This window comes from Ranitomeya imitator, chromosome 3 (genome assembly GCF_032444005.1).
Source record: "Ranitomeya imitator isolate aRanImi1 chromosome 3, aRanImi1.pri, whole genome shotgun sequence".
Classification (NCBI taxonomy): Eukaryota; Metazoa; Chordata; class Amphibia; order Anura; family Dendrobatidae; genus Ranitomeya; species Ranitomeya imitator.
In genome coordinates this window covers 95246299-95271299 of record NC_091284.1, presented here as the reverse complement: position 1 = coordinate 95271299, position 25001 = coordinate 95246299, and the positions used below count along the sequence as shown (strand labels likewise).

General features: G+C 42.0%; 1 protein-coding gene across 5 annotated transcripts in view; it reads left to right on the top strand.

The window, feature by feature from the left end:
- Positions 1 to 20686, top strand: part of ANKRD13B (ankyrin repeat domain 13B) — a 265917-nt gene extending 245231 nt beyond the window's left edge. For 2 of the 5 annotated variants that reach the window (XM_069761169.1, XM_069761173.1), the window contains exons 10-15: positions 3890 to 4023; positions 9914 to 10071; positions 10999 to 11196; positions 11509 to 11669; positions 12974 to 13050; positions 19685 to 20686. In XM_069761169.1, the coding sequence (XP_069617270.1) occupies positions 3890 to 4023; positions 9914 to 10071; positions 10999 to 11196; positions 11509 to 11669; positions 12974 to 13050; positions 19685 to 19874 (918 nt within the window). In that variant the 3' untranslated portion in view covers positions 19875 to 20686. The remainder of the gene's footprint in view (positions 1 to 3889; positions 4024 to 9913; positions 10072 to 10998; positions 11197 to 11508; positions 11670 to 12973; positions 13051 to 19684) is intronic. The other 3 variants (XM_069761171.1, XM_069761172.1, XM_069761170.1) reach the window with 3 other exon arrangements.
- The last annotated feature ends 4315 nt before the right edge of the window (positions 20687 to 25001 follow it).

Here is a 25001-nt window from a genome sequence, read left to right as displayed (position 1 = left end):
ACGATGTCGATCGCTGCAGCGTCGCTGTTTGGTCGCTGGAGAGCTGTCACACAGACAGCTCTCCAGCGACCAACGATCCCGAGGTCCCCGGTAACCAGGGTAAACATCGGGTTACTAAGCGCAGGGCCGCGCTTAGTAACCCGATGTTTACCATGGTTACCAGCGTAAACGTTAAAAAAACAAACACTACATACTTACCTTCCGCTGTCTGTCCCCCTGCGCTCTGCTTTCCTCTGCACTGTCAGCGCCGGTCAGCCTTAAAGCAGAGCGGTGACGTCACCGCTCTGCTTTCCGGCTGGCCGGCGCTGACACAGGATGCAGGAGGAGTGCAGAGAAGCACAGCGCCGGGGACAGACAGCTGAAGGTAAGTATGTAGTGTTTGTTTTTTTAACGTTTACGCTGGTAACCAGGGTAAACATCGGGTTACTAAGCGCGGCCCTGCGATGTTTACCCTGGTTACCAGTGAAGACATCGCTGGATCGGCGTCACACACGCCGATCCAGCGATGTCAGCGGGAGATCCAGCGACGAAATAAAGTTCTGGACTTTCCTCAGCGACCAACGATCTCCCAGCAGGGGCCTGATCGTTGGTCGCTGTCACACATAACGATTTCCTTAACATAGTAACATAGTAACATAGTTAGTAAGGCCGAAAAAAGACATTTGTCCATCCAGTTCAGCCTATATTCCATCATAATAAATCCCCAGATCTACGTCCTTCTACAGAACCTAATTGTATGATACAATATTGTTCTGCTCCAGGAAGACATCAAGGCCTCTCTTGAACCCCTCAACTGAGTTCGCCATCACCACCTCCTCAGGCAAGCAATTCCAGATTCTCACTGCCCTAACAGTAAAGAATCCTCTTCTATGTTGGTGGAAAAACCTTCTCTCCTCCAGACGCAAAGAATGCCCCCTTGTGCCCGTCACCTTCCTTGGTATAAACAGATCCTCAGCGAGATATTTGTATTGTCCCCTTATATACTTATACATGGTTATTAGATCGCCCCTCAGTCGTCTTTTTTCTAGACTAAATAATCCTAATTTCGCTAATCTATATGGGTATTGTAGTTCTGCCATCCCCTTTATTAATTTTGTTGCCCTCCTTTGTACTCTCTCTAGTTCCATTATATCCTTCCTGAGCACCGGTGCCCAAAACTGGACACAGTACTCCATGTGCGGTCTAACTAGGGATTTGTACAGAGGCAGTATAATGCTCTCATCATGTGTATCCAGACCTCTTTTAATGCACCCCATGATCCTGTTTGCCTTGGCAGCTGCTGCCTGGCACTGGCTGCTCCAGGTAAGTTTATCATTAACTAGGATCCCCAAGTCCTTCTCCCTGTCAGATTTACCCAGTGGTTTCCCATTCAGTGTGTAATGGTGATATTGATTCCTTCTTCCCATGTGTATAACCTTACATTTATCATTGTTAAACCTCATCTGCCACCTTTCAGCCCAAGTTTCCAACTAATCCAGATCCATCTGTAGCAGAATACTATCTTCTCTTGTATTAACTGCTTTACATAGTTTTGTATCATCTGCAAATATCGATATTTTACTGTGTAAACCTTCTACCAGATCATTAATGAATATGTTGAAGAGAACAGGTCCCAATACTGACCCCTGCGGTACCCCACTGGTCACAGCGACCCAGTTAGAGACTATACCATTTATAACCACCCTCTGCTTTCTATCACTAAGCCAGTTACTAACCCATTTACACACATTTTCCCCCAGACCAAGCATTCTCATTTTGTGTACCAACCTCTTGTGCGGCACGGTATCAAACGCTTTGGAAAAATCGAGATATACCACGTCCAATGACTCACCGTGGTCCAGCCTATAGCTTACCTCTTCATAAAAACTGATTAGATTGGTTTGACAGGAGCGATTTCTCATAAACCCATGCTGATATGGAGTTAAACAGTTATTCTCATTGAGATAATCCAGAATAACATCCCTCAGAAACCCTTCAAATATTTTACCAACAATAGAGGTTAGACTTACTGGCCTATAATTTCCAGGTTCACTTTTAGAGCCCTTTTTGAATATTGGCACCACATTTGCTATGCGCCAATCCTGCGGAACAGACCCTGTCGCTATAGAGTCCCTAAAAATAAGAAATAATGGTTTATCTATTACATTACTTAGTTCTCTTAGTACTCGTGGGTGTATGCCATCCGGACCCGGAGATTTATCTATTTTAATCTTATTTAGCCGGTTTCGCACCTCTTCTTGGGTTAGATTGGTGACCCTTAATATAGGGTTTTCATTGTTTCTTGGGATTTCACCTAGCATTTCATTTTCCACCGTGAATACCGTGGAGAAGAAGGTGTTTAATATGTTAGCTTTTTCTTCGTCATCTACAACCATTCTTTCCTCACTATTTTTTAAGGGGCCTACATTTTCAGTTTTTATTCTTTTACTATTGATATAGTTGAAGAACAGTTTGGGATTAGTTTTACTCTCCTTAGCAATGTGCTTCTCTCTTTCCTTTTTGGCAGCTTTAATTAGTTTTTTAGATAAAGTATTTTTCTCCCTATAGTTTTTTAGAGCTTCAATGGTGCCATCCTGCTTTAGTAGTGCAAATGCTTTCTTTTTATCGTTGCTACGTCACAAAAAGCAACGATATCGTTAATGATATCGTTATGTGTGACGGTACCTTAACACGCAATCAAACATCACAGTCAACAATTCCCTAGCCAGTCCTCCAGGTATTTGATGTGTTTTATCTAAGGCACCCGATGCAACTAATGAAAACTATGATTGTTTGAGACAACATCTGATTTGCAGAGGTACACTATTTAGGGGTTTAATGAATTCTGAGACTGCAGTAGTCTTTATGGGTCCAATTCATCATCATTTCCGGTTTCTTTTCAATTTTTGTTTTTGGCTTCTGGTATCAGTTTTTATCAATCTTTTTATTTTTTCTTTTAGGCCGGTGTCACACTTGCGAGTGCAATGCGAGGAACTCGCAAGAGTCTATCGCATCAATACCCGGCACTGCCGCCGTCACTTGGGACCGAAGCGTGCAGAGGCATGTATTTCTATGCAGCTCAACGCTCCATTCCCGAGTGCCGGGTATTGATGCGAGAGACTCATGCGAGTTCTCGCATTGCACTCGCAAGCGTGACCCCGGCCTTAAAGCAAATTTGTCAGTAGGATTTCGCCTCATGTCCCCACCAAAAAACAATTATTTATATGTGCATGTAGCTCTTTCAAAGACAGGTCCAGCAATACTTTTACGTGGAAGCTATATAGGTGACAGAGCTGTAATATGCAGTTCTGCAACTGAACAGTGAGGGCGCCAGTAGAGATGAGTGAGCGTTCTTGGATAAGGTGTTATCCGAGCATGTCCTGTCATAATCAAGTATTTTTGGTGTGCTCGAAAACATGCTTGACAACACATGCAGGGATTGCCTAACAAACAAGCCGAAAATACTCGATTAGGACAAGAGCGTGCTCGGATAGCACCTTATCATCGTTAAGGAATTACCGCGGATTTACCACAATTTTTTTTGCTGATTTTGTGCGGATTCCACCTGCGGTTTTACAAATGCCGATTCCTATTATGGAGCAGGCGTAAACCGCTGCGGAATCCGCACAAAGAATTGACATGCTGCGGAATAAACAACGCTACGTTTCCACGCGTTTTTTTTCTGCAGCATGTGCACTGCGGATTTTGTTTTCCATAGGTTTACATGGTATTGTAAGCTCATGGAATACTGCTGCGAATCCGCAGCTGCCAATCCGCTGCGGATCTGCAGCAAAATCCGCAGCGTGTGTACATAGCCTAAAGAGGTAAAGAGATGTTCTTTATATATGTACACAATACACTATGGTCTTTTTTTGTGTATAATTTTAACATTTCCTTCTTTTTTTTATAGCAGACATTAATTACCCAGACTTTTAGCCAGACTAACCCAACAGCCATCACTCCAGATGAATACTTTGACCCTAATTTTGAATTGGGACAACGAGATATGGGGCGACCCATGGAACTTACTACCAAAACTCAGAAGTAAGTAGGGTGTGAAGTGTTACATGATTGACTTTTGATAGTAAATGATCTAGGACGATATTTCCAAAATGAGAGATAGAATGAAAGTCTTCCAAGAGGTTGTTCAGAGTGTAGTGTGATATCAGTTTCTAACTCGAAGATCTAATGATGTTGTCAAAGACAAAGAGGATGAAAACTACTGCAGTCGGTTGGAGCTTAAGGCTATATTCACACACAGTGTTTTTGCAGTTTTTTTATGCAAGTATGGACTGGTCTTGTGTCTCTTGAGCTGAATGCAACAGCCTCGTAGGCACGTATACAGTTATATGAAAAAGTTTGGGCACCCCTATTAATCTTAAGCTTAATCTATATATATAATTGTCTAAGGGGTACTTCCGTCTTTCTGTCCTCAACTTCCGTAATGGAAGTGTTTTTGCAGTTTTTTTATGCAAGTATGGACTGGTCTTGTGTCTCTTGAGCTGAATGCAACAGCCTCGTAGGCACATATACAGTTATATGAAAAAGTTTTGGCACCCCTATCAATCTTAAGCTTAATCTATATATATAATTGTCTAAGGGGTACTTCCGTCTTTCTGTCCTCAACTTCCGTAATGGAAATCCCGCGTCGCTGATTGGTCTCGGCAGCTGCCTGTCATGGCTGCCGCGACCAATCAGCGACGGGCACAGTCCGATTAGTCCCTCCCTTACAGTCAGAGTGTCCGCCGCCGCTCCATACTCCCCGCTCCCCGTAGTCAGTGTCCCCGGTGCTCCGCTCCATACTCCCCGCAGTCAGTGTCCCCGGCTCTCCGCTCTATACTCCCCGCAGTCAGTGTCCCCGGCGCTCCGTTCCATACTTACCGCAGTCAGTGTCCCCATCGCTCCGCTCCCTGCTCCCCGCAGTCAGTGTCCCCGGCGCCCCTCCAAACTCCCCACAGTCAGTGCCCGCTCCATACTCCCATCCAGTAACCACTCACACAGGGTTAATGCCAGCGGTAACGGACCGCGTTATGCTGCCGGTAACCAACTCCGTATCCGTTGCTATTAACCCTGTGTGACCAAGTTTTTACTAATGATGCTACATAGGCAGCATCAATAGTAAAAAGATGTAATGTTAAAAATAATAAAAAACCAAAAAACCTGCTACTCACCCTCCGTTGTCCGCTGAGCCGCTCACGCCGGCTGCCATCTTCCATTCCCGAGACCGCTAAGTCATCTGGGTAATTTCGCAATGCATCTTGGGAACGGAAGATGGCGGCCGCATCACACAGCTTCGCTGGATCCCAGGGGTGAGTATATAACTATTTTTTATTTTAATTACTTTTTTTTAACAGGGATATGGTGCACATACTGCATGGGCAGTGTTATATACCTACGTGACTGGGCAATATACTACGTGGCTGGGCAATATACTACGTGGCTCTGCTGAATACTACGTTGCTGGGCATTATACTACGTCGCTGGGCAATATACTACGTGACTGGGCAATATACTATGTGACTGGGCAATATACTATGTGACTGGGCAATATACTACGTGGCTGGGCAATATTCTATGGCTGGGCAATATACTACGTGGCTGGGCAATATACTACGTGGCTGGGCAATATTCTACGTGACTGGGCAATATACTACGTGGCTGGGCAATATACTACGTGGCTGGGCAACATACGTGACTGGGCAATGTACTACGTGACTGGGCAATATACTATGTGACTGGGCAATATACTATGTGGCTGGGCAATATACTACGTGGCTCTGCTGAATACTATGTCGCTGGGCAATATACTACGTCGCTGGGCAATATACTACATCACTGGGCAATATACTATGTGACTGGGCAATATACTACGTAGCTGGGCAATATACTACGTGACTGGGCAATATACTACGTGGCTGGGCAATATACTACGTGACTGGGCAATATACTACGTGGCTGGGCAATATACGTGACTGGGCAATATACTACATGACTGGGCAATATACTACATGACGGCAATATACTACGTGGCTGGGCAATATACTACGTGGCTGGGCAATATACTACATGGCTGGGCAATATACTACGTGGCTGTGCAATATACTACGTGGCTGGGCAATATACTACGTGGCTGGGCAATATACTACGTGGCTGGGCAATATACTACGTGGCTGTGCCATATACTACGTGGCTGGGCAATATACTACGTGGCTGGGCAATATACTACGTGGACATGCATATTTTAGAATACCTGATGCGTTAGAATCGGGCCACCATCTAGTGTTTTATAAAAATTGTTTTTTTGCAACAGCTATTTCAGTTTCATATATCTAATAACTGTTGGACACAGTAATGTTTCTGCCTTGAAATGAGGTTTATTGTACTAACATAAAATGTGCAATCTGAATTTAAACAAATTTTGACAGGTGCATAAGTATGGGCACCCTTATCATTTTCTTGTTTTAAATACTCCTACCTACTTTTTACTGACTTCCTAAAGCACTTTTTTTTGTTTTCTAACCTCATTGAGCTTTGAACTTCATAGTCAGGTGTATGCAATCATGAGAAAAGCTACTTAAAGTGGCCACTTGCAAGTTGTTCTCCTGTTTGAATCTCCTCTGAAGAGTGGCATCATAGGCTCCTCAAAACAACTGTCTAATGATCTGAAAACAAAGATTATTCAACATAGTTGTTCAGGGGAAGGATACAAAAAGCTGTCTCAGAGATTTAACCTGTCAATTTCCACTGTGAGGAACATAGTAAGGAAATGGAAGAACACAGGTACAGTTCTTGTTAAGGCCAGAAGTGGCAGGCCAAGAAAAACATCAGAAAGGCAGAAAAGAAGAAAGATGAGATCAGTCTAGGACAATCCTAAGACCAACTCCAGAGAGCTGCAGCATCAACTTGCTGCAGATGGTGTCACTGTGCATCGGTCAACGCACTTTGCACAAGGAGAAGCTGTATGGGAGAGTGATGCGAAAGAAGCCGTTTCTGCAAGCACGCCACAAACAGAGTCGGCTGAGGTATGCAAAAGCACATTTGGAGAAGCCAATTTATTTTTGGAAGAAGGTCCTGTGGACTGATGAAACCACGATTGAGTTGTTTGGTCATACAAAAAGGCGTTATGCATGGCGGCCAAAAAATACAGCATTCCAAGAAAAACACTTGCTACCCACAGTAAAATTTGGTGGAGGTTCCATCATGCTTTGGGACTGTGTGGCCAATGCCGGCAATGGGAATCTTGTTAAAGTTGAGGGACGCATGGATTCCTCTCAGTATCAGCAGATTCTTGACAATTTGACAATAATGTTCATGAATCAGTGACAAAGTTGAAGTTACGCAGGGGATGAATCTTTCAGCAAGACAATGATCCAAAACACCACTCCAAATCTACTCAGGCATTCATGCAGAGGAACAATTACACTGTTCTGGAATGGCCATCCCAGTTCCCAGACCTGAATATCATTGAACTTCTGTGGGATCATTTGAAGAGGGCTGTCCATGCTTGGCGACCATCAAACTTAACTGAACTGGAATTGTTTTGTAAAGAGGAATGGTCAAAAATACCTTCATCCAGGATCCAGGAACTCATTAAAAGCTACAGGAAGTGACTAGAGGCTGTTATTTTTGCAAAAGGAGGATCTACTAAATATTAATGTCACTTTTCTGGTGGAGTGCCCATACTTATGCACCTGTCAAATTTTGTTTGAATGCAGATTGCACATTTTTTGTTAGTACTAAGGAGAGTAAAACTAATCACAAACTGTTCTTCAACTATATCAATAGTAAAAGAATAAAAACTGAAAATGTAGGCCCCTTAAAAAATAGTGAGGAAAGAATGGTTGTAGATGACGAGGAAAAAGTTAACATATTAAACACCTTCTTCTCCACGGTATTCACGGTGGAAAATGAAATGCTAGGTGAAATCCCAAGAAACAATGAAAACCCTATATTAAGGGTCACCAATCTAACCCAAGAAGAGGTGTGAAACCGGCTAAATAAGATTAAAATAGATAAATCTCCGGGTCCGGATGGCATACACCCACGAGTACTAAGAGAACTAAGTAATGTAATAGATAAACCATTATTTCTTATTTTTAGTGACTCTATAGCGACAGGGTCTGTTCCGCAGGACTGGCGCATAGCAAATGTGGTGCCAATATTCAAAAAGGGCTCTAAAAGTGAACCTGGAAATTATAGGCCAGTAAGTCTAACCTCTATTGTTGGTAAAATATTTGAAGGGTTTCTGAGGGATGTTATTCTGGATTATCTCAATGAGAATAACTGTTTAACTCCATATCAGCATGGGTTTATGAGAAATCGCTCCTGTCAAACCAATCTAATCAGTTTTTATGAAGAGGTAAGCTATAGGCTGGACCACGGTGAGTCATTGGACGTGGTATATCTCGATTTTTCCAAAGCGTTTGATACCGTGCCGCACAAGAGGTTGGTACACAAAATGAGAATGCTTGGTCTGGGGGAAAATGTGTGTAAATGGGTTAGTAACTGGCTTAGTGATAGAAAGCAGAGGGTGGTTATAAATGGTATAGTCTCTAACTGGGTCGCTGTGACCAGTGGGGTACCGCAGGGGTCAGTATTGGGACCTGTTCTCTTCAACATATTCATTAATGATCTGGTAGAAGGTTTACACAGTAAAATATCGATATTTGCAGATGATACAAAACTATGTAAAGCAGTTAATACAAGAGAAGATAGTATTCTGCTACAGATGGATCTGGATAAGTTGGAAACTTGGGCTGAAAGGTGGCAGATGAGGTTTAACAATGATAAATGTAAGGTTATACACATGGGAAGAGGGAATCAATATCACCATTACACACTGAACGGGAAACCACTGGGTAAATCTGACAGGGAGAAGGACTTGGGGATCCTAGTTAATGATAAACTTACCTGGAGCAGCCAGTGCCAGGCAGCAGCTGCCAAGGCAAACAGGATCATGGGGTGCATTAAAAGAGGTCTGGATACACATGATGAGAGCATTATACTGCCTCTGTACAAATCCCTAGTTAGACCGCACATGGAGTACTGTGTCCAGTTTTGGGCACCGGTGCTCAGGAAGGATATAATGGAACTAGAGAGAGTACAAAGGAGGGCAACAAAATTAATAAAGGGGATGGGAGAACTACAATACCCAGATAGATTAGCGAAATTAGGATTATTTAGTCTAGAAAAAAGACGACTGAGGGGCGATCTAATAACCATGTATAAGTATATAAGGGGACAATACAAATATCTCGCTGAGGATCTGTTTATACCAAGGAAGGTGACGGGCACAAGAGGGCATTCTTTGCGTCTGGAGGAGAGAAGGTTTTTCCACCAACATAGAAGAGGATTCTTTACTGTTAGGGCAATGAGAATCTGGAATTGCTTGCCTGAGGAGGTGGTGATGGCGAACTCAGTCGAGGGGTTCAAGAGAGGCCTGGATGTCTTCCTGGAGCAGAACAATATTGTATCATACAATTATTAGGTTCTGTAGAAGGACGTAGATCTGGGTATTTATTATAATGGAATATAGGCTGAACTGGATGGACAAATGTCTTTTTTCGGCCTTACTAACTATGTTACTATGTTACAATAAACCTCATTTCAAGGCAGAAACATTACTGTGTCCAACAGTTATTAGATATATGAAACTGAAATAGCTGTTGCAAAAAAAACAATTTTTATAAAACATTAAGCTTAAGATTAATAGGGGTGCCCAAACTTTTTCATATAACTGTAAAACTGTTGAGTTTGTGTCAGGAGATCTGTGAAAAGTTTGTACCTCACAGTCAATACTTGGACCATGAAACATGGATGTCTGAAACCGGCCTTTAAAAGGGAAAGTTTAAAGTATTGCTTTGATGTACATTGAATGCTTCCCTTATGTTTTAACATTAACATCTACATGTTTGTCTTTTATTTCGACTTTCAGGTTTAAAGCCAAACTTTGGTTGTGTGAAGACCACCCGTTGTCTTTGTCAGAACAGGTGGCGCCAATTATTGACCTCATGGCAATAAGCAATGCACTTTTTGCAAAACTTCGTGATTTTATAACTCTCAGGCTACCCCCAGGATTCCCTGTTAAAATTGGCGAGTATTATATTTATATACACTTTTTAGCACAGCCATAAATGTGATGTGCCTCAGGCTTAGACTACAAGAGTTAGATGCAAGGAGTGCACTGTGTGAGTGGGGCCTTCAACGGGTTGTCCATATCTCATCAACAACAAATGAATCACTTTAAGACCCCATTTAAAAGAAAAACAATAGATCGTCACCTCCCACAGCCGTGCTGTTTCAGCGATGTCGGTGTGCTATTCTAGGCATGTACCAACACATTGTTATGTCAAGAGACTGCTGCAGTCAATCTGCAACCGCTGATCAGCTGTAGCTCATCAATATTCAGTCAGGGCAGATGTCCACTCCAATGAAATAGTGACCACTGATAGTCTGCAGCAGTCCCGTGACACAAAGTCAAGGGAGCCACCAAGGAATATTGATGCTGACTACAGGAGGTGAGTATCCATTGTTTTTGCTTTAAGTGGGGCCTTGAAGTGATAATACAAGGTGGACAACCCCTTTATAGCAAAAGATTCGCATTGGAAAATGTAATTTTGCTAAATAAATTTGATTGACGAAAATAATGGACAGGTTGTCTCGGTGGTCTCCGAGTATTTGTTAGTGTTTGGAGATTTAGTTTTCATCACCGCAGCTGAATGATTTACAGCTACTAGCCAGGCTGAGTACATGTGGGGGTTGCATGGTTGCTAGGTAATCTCCACATGTAATCAAGCTGTCTAATAGCTGTAAATCATTCAGTTGCAGCGATGGAAACTAAATCTCCGAGCAGTCACAAATACCCGGAGACCACCTGAGTGTGCTCGGGAAAACCCGAGCAACGAGTACACTCGCTCACCACTAGTTATAACTAATTATAGATGCAAATTTTACAAATCACTTTTGCAAACTGTTGATATTCTGTACTCTTATGATATTTTTATCTTTTTTTTTTTTTAGAAATTCCCATTTTTCACATTTTGAATGCACGCATCACTTTCGGAAACCTAAATGGATGCGATGAGCCAGTATCATCCCTTCGTCAAAGTCCCAGCAGTGAAGCCCCCTCCCCAAGCAGCGACTCCTGCAGTGTTAGCAGCACCAGCTCTATAAGTATGATGCCACAGCAGGGGGAGACGGGACACAGGGACTCCAACAGTATGTGTCAGACCTCAGCACTGGGGGCAAAGGAGGTCCTGGGTAGGGGTGACTAGAGAGAGGATTACCATTAGCAATGCCTCATGTCACCCATAGATCCTAGATAGGTAGGTAGCATGATCCACCAACATCTCAGATGGCTCCACCAGGCCTCCACCTTCACTGCTTTGCCTGACTACACATACAGATTTGGCTGCTTTTGTAATGGTGCTTTTATGTTGTCAGCTCTTTTGGGAAGGAGGTATCTTAGATAGTTAGTTAGCAAAATTTTTTTTCTGACTTGTGTATTGTTATTTTATTGTGAATGTTTAGCTTCTGGACGTGGCTGTGAGATGGACCAATCCTTGTTTGAAGCTCCTCGGGGTTACAGTATGGTGGGAAGTTACCGTGAGAGTATGCGGGAGGAAGAGGATGACCTGCTGCAGTTTGCTATCCAGCAGAGTTTGCTGGAAGCTGGTAGTGAATATGACCAGGTAAGAAGAAGTCATGGATCCCACCTCCCTGTTCACAATTGCACTCTGCAGTTTTGCTGATAAGTGTTGTCTCCGCACTGCATAAAAATGCTGACTAATGTAAAAAAAAGCCTCAAAACTGGCAAAATGCAACGAACAGGAGACGCAGTTTCCCCCTGATAACCATAGAGGTAATTAAAAAGAAATTCTGACCTCATATAGACACCACTAGATGTATATCTTTTCCATTGAGCTCAATAATTCTCCTTGTAAACCCAAAAAATATATATTTTTTCTTATATCAAAGTGGAAGATACCAAACTAACATGGTACAAAGGTATATTTTTTTTAGTAAACCCCTAAACCTTCCACAGTGATGGCTATAGCCAACCTACCGCAACTTTTATCATTCAATACCCAAGAAAAAAAAACCAGAAATACAGGGATGAGCATATTCCCTACAGCAAGTAAATCCATAAACAGTAATAAGTACATGTAAAGAAATAGGGTGCTAAGTTAACACTATTTTTATCAAAAAGGCATAAAATCCATCCCACCAACATCAAAGTGTACCCATTGGGACGGTCCTAACTTGTCTCTAGTATTAAAACCTTACCGTGTGTCAAACAACATCACTGTGAATAAGGGCCGAGCAGGACAGGGCCAGACTGAGATACCCATCCATGGAAAGCTACATAGATAAATTCCTAGCTCAGAAAGGGGACCCATGCCACGTGTTTGTACAAAATACAAGAAATGACAGCAAATCCAAAAAACTGAGCCGGACTATAAGCTGGTATTTCATAGACAAGACCCAAGAAACAAAAAGAAAAATACAAAAATGAGCATATACCCTACAAGCAAGTAAATCATTAGATAGTAATAGTAAATGTAGGTAACATAGGATACTTAGTTAAGGCTATATTGATCAAAAACACATAAAAGCCATCCCACCATGGAAAGGTGTACCCATCAGGACGGTCCTAACCGGTCTCTAGTATTAAAACCTTATCATGTGTCTAGCCTCCAATAGATTTATATTCTTTCCATTGAGCTCAATAATATCTCTAGTAAATCCCACAAATATGTATTTTTTCTTTATCAAAGTGGAGGATACCAAACTAACGGTACAAATATATATTTTTCTAGTAAACCCCCCAAACTCTCCATAGTGATGGTTACAGCAAGCCTATCTTTTATTATTGAACTCCATGGCTATACAGATGATTGACGCTCTACATCATAAATTTCAATGCTGAACTTACTATTAATGAGCTACATATGAAGGCCAGCAATCTAATAATTTCATTTCATTTCATTTGTAGGTAACAATCTGGGAAGCTCTAACAAATAGCAAACCGGGAACACATCCAACATCAAATGAAGGTCGGAAAGGAGAAAGGTTTGTAGAGTGGATTTACATTTGAAAAGACCTGCCATTAGAATGCACCTATTATTTTAGGTGACTTCTTATAATAATCTGTACAGATGAACGGACCTTTTCGTGCAACACCGGTCATTGGTCCAGGTCAGTGCTCTTTGGCTTTGGACAGGTTGTGCATGATTTTCCTGAGCTTCTGGGTTTCCCAACACGGTGTTTGATTCACTGGCCTGGTGTGGCCATCTGTCCAGCAGACAGGTGACGTCTTACATCATCATGATTATTGCTGAGCCTGGGATCTCGGAGATTAAGAAAATTTGCACAGCTGCTGTCCACTGACCTGGACCGAGGAAGGGTTTCATAGAATGTTGGGGTTGGAAGAGACTACCAGGGTCATCATCTAGAACCCCCTGCTCAATGCAGGATTCACTAAACCATCTCAGACACATGTCTGTCCAGCCTCTGTTTGAAGACTTCCATTGCCTCCTCTCGTGGCAGCCTGTTCCACTCATTGATCACCCTCACTCAACCCTCAGGACCGAGGTTGTGTAAAGCAATCTGCTCATCTCTATTAAGCTATCCTTTGTGTGTAGATGAGGAATAACACAATTTTCATCCATTATATAACTTGTATCCTGCTTTTTAGCAGCTTTATCCTCTGTAGTCACTGGATACAGTAACTTCTCATTGTGTACTCTATCTCTAAAGGTACCATCATACTAAACGATATCGCTAGCGATCCGTGACGTTGCAGCATCCTGGCTAGCGATATCGTTCAGTTTGACACACAGCAGCGATCAGAATCCTGCTGTAATGTCGTTGGTCGCTGCAGAAAGTCCAGAACTTTATTTCGTCGCTGGACTTCCTGCTGACATCGCTGAATCGGCGTGTGTGACGCCGATTCAGCGATGTCTTCGCTGGTAACCAGGGTAAACATCGGGTTACTAAGCTCAGGGCCGCGCTTAGTAACCCGATGTTTACCCTGGTTACCATCCTAAAAGTAAAAAAAACAAACACTTCATACTTACCTTCCGCTGTCTGTTCTCCGGCGCTCTGCTTTCCTGCACTCACTGTGAGCACAGCGGCTGGAAAGCAGAGCGGTGACGTCACCGCTCTGCTTTCCGGCCGCTGTGCTCACAGCCAGTACAGAGAAGCACAGCGCCGAGGACAGACAGCGGAAGGTAAGTATGAAGCGTTTGGTTTTTTTACTTTTAGGATGGTAACCAGGGTAAACATCGGGTTACTAAACGTGGCCTGCGCTTAGTAACCCAATGTTTACCCTGGTTACCGGCATCGTTGGTCGCTGGAGAGCGGTCTGTGTGACAGCTCTCCAGCGACCAAACAGCAACGCTGCAGCGATCCGGATCGTTGTCGGTATCGCTGCAGCGTCGCTTAGTGTGACGGTACCTTTAGTCTAACTTCTCCCCCTCCCTTCTCCATAGCAGTCTATACATAGGCCCTGATATTTTACTCTTAACTAAAGACAGATCTGAAGACAGATTGGAGCTAGATTTGAGAGTGAGGCCATGTGCACACATTCAGTATTTTTCGCGTTCTTTCGCTATAAAAACGTGATAAAAACGCAAAAAAAAACACTTACATATGCCTCCCATTATTTACAGTGTATTCCGCATTTCTTGTGCAAATGTTGCTTTTTTTTCCGCGAAAAAATCGCATTGCGGAAAAAAAGCAACATGTTCATTAAATTTGCGGAATTACGGGGATTCCGCACACCTAGGAATGCATTGATCTGCTTACTTTCCGCATGGGGCTGTGCACACCATGCGGGAAGTAAGCAGATTATGTGCGGTTGGTACCCAGGGTGGAGGAGAGGAGACTCTCCTCCACGGACTGGGCACCATATAATTAGTAAAAAAAAAAAGAATTAAAATAAAAAATAGTGATATACTCACCCTCTGATGGCCCCGGAGTCTTCCCGCCTCTCATCGGCGCACGCTGCCGCTTCCGTTCCTATAGATGCTCTGTGTGAAGGACCTGCGATGACGTCGCCGTCTTGTGATTGGTCGCGTGACCGCTCATGTGACCGCTTACTTGACCGTGATGTCATCGAAGGTCCTGCACACACACACCATCTATAGGAACGGACGCCGCTGAGGAGATCAGCTGTCTGCAGGTGAGTATAACCATTTTTTTAATTTTTTTTATTATTTTTAAACATTCTATCTTTTACTATTGATGCTGCATAGGCAGCATCTATAGTAAAAAGTTGGTCACACTTGTCAAACACTATGTTTGACAAGTGTGACCAACCTGTCAGTCAGTTTTCCAAGTGATGCTACAGATCGCTTGGAAAACTTTAGCATTCTGCAAGCTAATTTCGCTTGCAAAATGCTAAAAGAAACGCAAAAAAAAGGGAAAAAAACGCAAAAAAAAATGCGGATTTCTGACAGAAAATTTCCGGCTTTCTTCAGGAAATTTCTGCAAGAAATCCTGACGTGTGCACATACCCTGAAAGATGAGTGCAGGAGAAAATAATTGGCGCACAAATAGGGACAGATTTTTTTTATCTTTATAATTTTATTTTATGATAAAAAAAAACTAAAAGTGTAGTCACAAATTTCACACTGGCACTGCCATCTATGACATAAAAGTCCATTTGTAAAGACATGTTTGCTGTGGCCCTCAAGTTTCACATTGTGGCACTGTTTTAGGTGTCCATCTGTCTTCCTGTGACATGAACCAAAAACTGTGACCACTTGTTATTAGATTTGAAAGGGTTTCCCAGGAAAGGCAACCTCCTTTCCAAATGTGCCCCACCTCACAATTGTCAGTGTATACAGGCTTTGTGTGCACATAACTTTACCAAGTGTAGTAAGTGACAATAATTATTTTACCGTTTAAGGGAAATTTTCATTAGAAAATTATATATTATTTACTGTAAATTATGATTTTGAGTGACATGTATTTTTTATTTTTTTTACACATTTTTGGCAATATTTTTTTCCATTTTACTATCTACGATATATTAAAAAAAATACTATATATATATATATATATATTATATATATATTATATATATATATATATATATATATATATATATATATATATAGTGCCATGCGAAAGTATTCGGCTCCCTGGAATTTTTCAACCTTTTCCCACATATCATGCTTCAAACATAAAGATACCAAATGTAAACTTTTGGTGAAGAATCAACAAGTGGAACACAATTGTGAAGTTGAACGAAATTTATCTGTTTTTTTAAATTTTTGTGGAAATTCAAAAACTGAAAAGTGGGGCGTGCAATTTTATTCAGCCCCTTTAACTTAATACTTTGTTGCCCCACCTTTTGCTGCGATTACAGCTGCAAGTGGCTTGGGGTATGTCTCTATCAGTTTTGTACATCGAGAGACTGAAATTCTTGCCCATTCTTCCTTGGCAAACAGCTCGAGCTCAGTGAGGTTTGATGGAGATCGTTTGTGAACATCAGTTTTCAGCTCTTTCCACAGATTCTCGATTGGATTGAGGTCTGGACTTTGACTTGGCCATTCTAACACCTGGATACGTTTTTTTGTGAACCATTCCATTGAAGATTTTGCTTTATGTTTGGGATCATTGTCTTGTTGGAAGACAAATCTCCGTCCCAGTCTCAGGTCTTTTCTTCAAGAATGGTCTTGTATTTGGCTCCATCCATCTTCCCATCAATTGTAACCATCTTCCCTGTCCCTGCTGAAGAAAAGCAGGCCCAAACCATGATGCTGCCACCACCATGTTTGACAGTGAGGATGGTGTGTTCAGGGTGATGAGCTGTGTTGCCTTTACATCAAACATATCGTTTGGTATTGTTGCCAAAAAGTTCGCTTTTTGGTTTCATCTAACCAGAGCACCTTCTTCCACATGTTTGGTGTGTCTCCCAGGTGGCTTGTTGCAAACTTTAAACAACACTTTTTATGGATATCTTTGAGAAATGGCTTTCTTCTTGCAACTCTTCCATAAAAGCCAGATTTGTGCAGTGTACAACTGATTGTTGTCCTATGGACAGACTGTCCCACCTCAGCTGTAGATCTCTGCAGTTCATCCAGAGTGATCATGGGCCTCTTGGCTGCATCTCTGATCAGTCTCCTCCTTGTTTGAGATGAAAGTTTAGAGGGACGGCCAGGTCTTGGTAGATTTGCAGTGGTTTGATACTCCTTCCATTTCAATATGATCGCTTGCACAGTGCTTCTTGGGATGTTTAAAGTTTTGGAAATCATTTTGTATCCAAATCCGGCTTTAAACTTCTCCACAACAGTATCACGGACCTGCCTGTTGTGTTCCTTGGTCTTCATTATGCTCTCTGTGCTTCAAACAGAACCCTGAGACTATCACAGAGCAGGTGCATTTATATGGAGACTTGATTACACACAGGTGGATTATATTTATCATCATTAGGCATTTAGGACAACATTGGATCATTCAGAGATCCACAATGAACTTCTGGAGTGAGTTTGCTGCACTGAAAGTAAAGGGGCTGAATAATATTGCACGCCCCACTTTTCAGTTTTTGAGTTTCCACAAAAATTTAAAATAACCAATAAATTTTGTTCAACTTCACAATTGTGTTCCACTTGTTGTTGATTCTTCACTAAAAATTTACATTTGGTATCTTTATGTTTGAAGCATGATATGTGGCAAAAGGTTGAAAAGTTCAAGAGGGCCGAATACTTTCACAAGGCACTGTACTTCCAGTGCTTTCTTTCAAGAAGAGTTTTCAGCAGTCTCATTACCAGTGACATGATCACAATGACAGGTAACTCCTCCATACACAGCTGATGACACAGGATCCACCAATCACAATAGGCGATGTCACAGCCAAACTTTCTTCCACTCCTTTTGAGTAAGTCTATTGATGATAATGTATATTTTCTGACAGAACAGGAAGTTAGAGTCCAAAAAGCTCAAGTGGCCAATATGAAAATTCAAGATTTTTAAGTTTTATTTTTAATACAGATCATAATATGGATAAAAAACATTGCCAACATTTTTTTATAATTTACATTTAATATGAAAACCTGATTTAATCAAAATGTCAATTTCAATTCATTCCCTTTAATGAATATATTGTTTCTAATGCTTTAGATAATAGACAACTGACAACAAGCATGCATTTAGGAAAAAGCCAACATGAAAAAAGGAATATATTACTTCAATACAATGAGGGAAAAAGACACAAAAATTCAAAGATTAACAATTCTTTGTTATTTTTTCTTTGTGTAGAATTATTATTATAATTAATAATAATAACAATAATAATAATTCTACACAAAGAAAAAATTAAGGAACAGCCTGAGTAAGTAAAAAAACAGACTCAAGGGTAATAATCCAACATAGACAACTATTACCATACATATACTGTACAGAGCAATGGAGTTGACACAAAACATATACAAAGTATCAAAGAAAGTGCAAAAAGTATCACTACATATAGGACCTGTATATCCCAACAGCGCAGGAATGAGGAATGTGAAATGAGGTAAATATTAGTGGTGATCGAGTATACTCGTTGCTTGGGTGGTCTCCGAGTATTTGTGAGTGCTCGGAGATTTAGTTTTTGTTGACAAAGCTGCATGATCTGCGGCTGCTGGACAGCCTGAGTACATGTGGGGGTTGCCTGGTTGCTAGGAAATTCCCACATATATTCAAGCTATCTAGCAGCCGCAAATCATGCAGCTACAGAGACAGAAACTAAATCTCCCAGCACTAACAAATACTCGGAGACCACCCGAGCATGCTCGGAGAAACCCAAGCAACGAGTACACTCGCCCATCACTAGTGAGTATCTAAAAGAAGAATAAGGAATGCAATAACCAAGAATTACCAGCAAATAGATATTTTAAATACAGAGCCCTCCTTATCCCACTGTGTTTCACAAACATAATCTGTAAAACCTGTCTAGTGAGGAGAGTTCCGTTCCTGATTTTAGGTTCCGTAGTTGTTTGCTGGATATTGGTTACTTAATCTTTTTACTACTTTTCCTTCTTGCTGGTGGATACCGATCCTATTTATAGTGAGACTTTTTTCACTTGCTTTGATTCTTGATATCCGTTTATTGTCATTTATATTGCTCCATATACACAGGGTATAAAAAGTGTACACACCCCTGTTAAGAGTCCAGGTTTTTGTCATGTGAAAAAAATGATATCAAGAAGAAAGTAAGGTTTCTCCTTGTGGAGAGTGACATACCAGCTCTGGCTTGTCAAGGTAAGGAGGCTTATTCGCCATGCAATGCTCCTCTGGGAAATTTAATATGCAAATTGCCTCTTCAGAGAAAAAGAGGACTTGAACTCTATAACGCCACCTGTTGGAAGTAGCGATCCTACAAGTTACAATCAACCCTTTAACGAGTCGTGCAATATGACTTAGGATAAAAGCCAAATCAGTATCTCAATTCAATTACATGGACTGGCCATGTAAAGGTACTGCTGGACTTGTCTTTGAAAAAGATACATGCGAATATAAATAGTTTGGGGAGTGAAATCCAGCTGACAGATACCATTTAAGGCTCAAAGGTTCTAGAACACCCCGAAATTTTATTTTCTCTTTTTTAAAATCCCAGTGATAGGCATTGTATGCACACACCGTAACAAAGTTTTAATTTTCTGCCCAGTTCTTTTTGTTTTGTTTTTTTAATCTTTGCTTCTAAATTTTTTTTCAGAACCCCACAGCACACACAGCGATGCAGCCCCCCACATACGGTCTCCAGCAACACATTCAGCACTTATCAGGAGCAGTTGCGGATAGCCATGGAGCTTTCAGCTAAGGAGCTGGAGGAAGAGGAGAAGCTGAAGCAGCAGGAAGAGGAAGAGCTTGAAAGAATTCTGCAGCTCTCTCTTACTGAAAAATAGCAGGGCTTCAACTTTACTAGACAGGCACCCAGGATGTCTACTAAAATTGCCTAAGGGCTCACTTGGGAAGCCACAGCTATAGACATGTGTCTAAGAAGGCGTCATCAGGAAGAGAGATGGGTGCAGATGGAGCTTCCTGTTACACACAATGCATTGCGACATGAGCCAGCGGACAGGGGTTACGCACCCCTATAGCCTTATGTTGACATACTGCCTATTCTTTCAAACATAGGAAGTGTCATGTCAACTTTAGGAAGTCAACAGAACTCGCAGATGATGGGCACAAGCTCAAGTGTGGATGTTAATCACCCAAACTCTCTACCTTGGATGGGTCATCCTCTTTGCTGCTAGAGCCAAAATGATAAAGTTGATCTCTTGGTGTCATACAGGCTTTTTAGCAGGAAAGTGGTCACTATTCACAATATGGTACCCTCCACATATCTTTGGTGACAGTTTCCCAGCAGGAGATGGACTTCATATAACCGTGGCCTCTGTATAGGGCTATAGTGGATGTGATGAAATATGAATTCTTTTTGGGTTGTGTGCGCAATATATGTTAATTCTTTAATTATCAGGCTCAGTTCTATGTAAGTGGTTACAAATTATGACAAAAAAAAAGTATAATAAATGTTTTGAAGTCTTGGAATGAGAATACAAAGAGGAGATGACCTCCACAAAAAGAGTGCCAAGTTGTCGGATAAGGTACTACAGATTCCACAAGTAATTCACAAAATAGGGTTTCCTTTGATACGAAATTTAAATTCAATGTTTGATGTAAAATTAAATGGTAATAAAGGATCTTTCCCACAATGAAAAGTTTTTTTTCTCTTTTCATAAAGGGACAATACATAGTAACATAGTAACATAGTAACATAGTTAGTAAGGCCGAAAAAAGACATTTGTCCATCCAGTTCAGCCTATATTCCATCATAATAAATACCCAGATCTACGTCCTTCTACAGAACCTAATAATTGTATGATACAATATTGTTCTGCTCCAGGAAGACATCCAGGCCTCTCTTGAACCCCTCGACTGAGTTCGCCATCACCACCTCCTCAGGCAAGCAATTCCAGATTCTCACTGCCCTAACAGTAAAGAATCCTCTTCTATGTTGGTGGAAAAACCTTCTCTCCTCCAGACGCAAAGAATGCCCCCTTGTGCCCGTCACCTTCCTTGGTATAAACAGATCCTCAGCGAGATATTTGTATTGTCCCCTTATATACTTATACATGGTTATTAGATCGCCCCTCAGTCGTCTTTTTTCTAGACTAAATAATCCTAATTTCGCTAATCTATCTGGGTATTGTAGTTCTCCCATCCCCTTTATTAATTTTGTTGCCCTCCTTTGTACTCTCTCTAGTTCCATTATATCCTTCCTGAGCACCGGTGCCCAAAACTGGACACAGTACTCCATGTGCGGTCTAACTAGGGATTTGTACAGAGGCAGTATAATGCTCTCATCATGTGTATCCAGACCTCTTTTAATGCACCCCATGATCCTGTTTGCCTTGGCAGCTGCTGCCTGGCACTGGCTGCTCCAGGTAAGTTTATCATTAACTAGGATCCCCAAGTCCTTCTCCCTGTCAGATTTACCCAGTGGTTTCCCGTTCAGTGTGTAATGGTGATATTGATTCCCTCTTCCCATGTGTATAACCTTACATTTATCATTGTTAAACCTCATCTGCCACCTTTCAGCCCAAGTTTCCAACTTATCCAGATCCATCTGTAGCAGAATACTATCTTCTCTTGTATTAACTGCTTTACATAGTTTTGTATCATCTGCAAATATCGATATTTTACTGTGTAAACCTTCTACCAGATCATTAATGAATATGTTGAAGAGAACAGGTCCCAATACTGACCCCTGCGGTACCCCACTGGTCACAGCGACCCAGTTAGAGACTATACCATTTATAACCACCCTCTGCTTTCTATCACTAAGCCAGTTACTAACCCATTTACACACATTTTCCCCCAGACCAAGCATTCTCATTTTGTGTACCAACCTCTTGTGCGGCACGGTATCAAACGCTTTGGAAAAATCGAGATATACCACGTCCAATGACTCACCGTGGTCCAGTCTATAGCTTACCTCTTCATAAAAACTGATTAGATTGGTTTGACAGGAGCGATTTCTCATAAACCCATGCTGATATGGAGTTAAACAGTTATTCTCATTGAGATAATCCAGAATAACATCCCTCAGAAACCCTTCAAATATTTTAGCAACAATAGAGGTTAGACTTACTGGCCTATAATTTCCAGGTTCACTTTTAGAGCCCTTTTTGAATATTGGCACCACATTTGCTATGCGCCAGTCCTGCGGAACAGACCCTGTCGCTATAGAGTCACTAAAAATAAGAAATAATGGTTTATCTATTACATTACTTAGTTCTCTTAGTACTCGTGGGTGTATGCCATCCGGACCCGGAGATTTATCTATTTTAATCTTATTTAGCCGGTTTCGCACCTCTTCTTGGGTTAGATTGGTGACCCTTAATATAGGGTTTTCATTGTTTCTTGGGATTTCACCTAGCATTTCATTTTCCACCGTGAATACCGTGGAGAAGAAGGTGTTTAATATGTTAGCTTTTTCCTCGTCATCTACAACCATTCTTTCCTCACTATTTTTTAAGGGGCCTACATTTTCAGTTTTTATTCTTTTACTATTGATATAGTTGAAGAACAGTTTGGGATTAGTTTTACTCTCCTTAGCAATGTGCTTCTCTGTTTCCTTTTTGGCAGCTTTAATTAGTTTTTTAGATAAAGTATTTTTCTCCCTATAGTTTTTTAGAGCTTCAATGGTGCCATCCTGCTTTACATGTGTTTTCTACTCCTAAACCTCATGCTTACAGCATTTATCCAATTCTCTCATCTCATCCATAAATATGAATGTTTGGCTTCATTTGTCAAAGGGGACTTGCCAGACTTGTCTCCCCTGAAGACAAAATGATTGGGCTTTTAGATGTAATATGCCTGCTCCTTATCTCACGCAACATCCTCAATCGGGAGTGACTCGGGAGGCCAGTGTAGCTGAAATTGGCGAGTTTGCCTAACTTTAATCGTGGGTACTGAGGCCTTAGGACACTGGACACTATGGATTAGGCCGGGGTCACACTGGCGACTAAAACCGTCGAGTGCAATGCGATAAAAAAAATCGCATTGCACTCGGATCAAAGATAAGCTATGCGGCAGCTCCCAACAGCCGATTTTTTTTTTCTGCCGTTTTCCTCGGTCCGAGACAATCGCAGCATGCTGCGATTGTCACCGACACTCGGCCGACTCTCGGCTCACTGGCACCCATATAAGCCTATGGGTGCGAGTGAGACAATGCACATCACTCGGATGTCATCCGAGTGATGTGCGTTAAATGCTGGCAATGGAGAAATTAGTTTCTCCGCCTCCTCCGCAGCAGTGCTCCGATCCGCTCTCTGCGAGAGGCTCGGAGCACAGATGCATGACACTCCGCTCCCGCTCGCAGCAGAGCAGGAGCCGAGGGTCATTAGCATATCGCATTGGATGCTCTCGCATTGGATGCAATAATCTAGTGGGACTCCAGCCTTAAGCTAGGAAACCAAAGGCTGGTAATTTATTCTCCAGAATTAGGAAGCTACAATCGTAAATCACAAGGCACCAGGATCCGGATGTAGCCGAATAAACCACCAGGCAAAAAGTATATGAAGATTAAACTGCTGGACTGCAACGATTGGTAATTTACCGTAAGACCAGGTACTGAGCAGTAAAACCATTAGACATGACTGACTAGGCCTCAAACGGATATACTCTGCTATAGATAAAGCAAACCTTCAATAGCTAGTTAGTAGGCTAATTGTTATAGAAGCTGTGGATCACAAGTGTGACAATAATGTCCCCCAGTAGAGTAGAAGCATAAGAGTATGTGCACATGACACTTTTTGTAAGTCGTCTTTTCTTGGAACCCATCTGAAAAAGTGCTTAATAAACATTAAAAATAATGAACATATACACAGCAGTGTCAAAACGACTTGCTGTGCATATGTGTTGTCTTTATTCACATATTTTAACGGTTACAAGCTTCGAAAGCCATGACACGGCTAAAAGAAAATACCCAATTCTTCAGGCACATTCCACATGAAAACAAAACCTACAACAAGCAAACTGAGCAAAAACCCTGCTATAACTAAGTAAGTATAAACAAAAGTGCATTTAAATAGCACAGGGTTCTTAGTAATATTGTTTTTGATCAAAAATAGCATAAAAGCAATCGCACCATCGACATGGTGACTCTGATTGGGACAGTCCTACAGTGTCTAATATTAAAAACCTTACCATGTGTCATAGCTGACCTCAGTGTGTAAATAAGGGCAGAGAAAAGGACCGGGTGCTGTCTGTGGACACCAGTCTGCTGGGGAAGCCTTTAAATGCAATTTCCAGCTCAGGAGAGGGAGGCCACACCCCGGCTTGCACATGCCACATGAAAGCCACTACTATCTTATATATCACCTTTCACATTGAAGATGCCACTATCTTATATATCATTTTTTTTTTAAATAAAGACATCAGTGGCAAAGCTGCCACAGAAAAAAACAAAGAAGATGATAAAAAAGATGCTTTAAGAAAAACACTGCCAAAGCTTTTCTGAAGCGCCTTCGTCTTCAAAATTTGTGCGGGTATTCCAGTGCCTAAAAGACATCATGTGCACATACTATTAACCCCTTTCTGACAATGGACGTAATATTCCGTCCATGTGGGGTGGGCCCTACTTCCCAAGGACGGAATAGTACGTCCAGCGCGATCGGCCGCGCTCACGGGGGGAGCGCGGCCGGGTGTCAGCTGCTTATCGCAGCTGACATCCGGCACTATGTGCCAGGAGCGGTCACGGACCGCCCCCGGCACATTAACCCCCGGCACACCGCGATCAAACATGATCGCGATGTGCCGGCGGTGCAGGGAAGCATTGCGCAGGGAGGGGCCTCCCTGCGGGCTTCCCTGAGACCCCCGGAGCAACGCGATGTGATCGCGTTGCTCCGAGGGTCTCCTACCTCCTTCCTCGCTGCAGGCCCTGGATCCAAGATGGCCGCGGCATCCGGGTCCTGCAGGGAGGGAGGTGGCTTACCAAGTGCCTGCTCAGAGCAGGCACTGTGAAG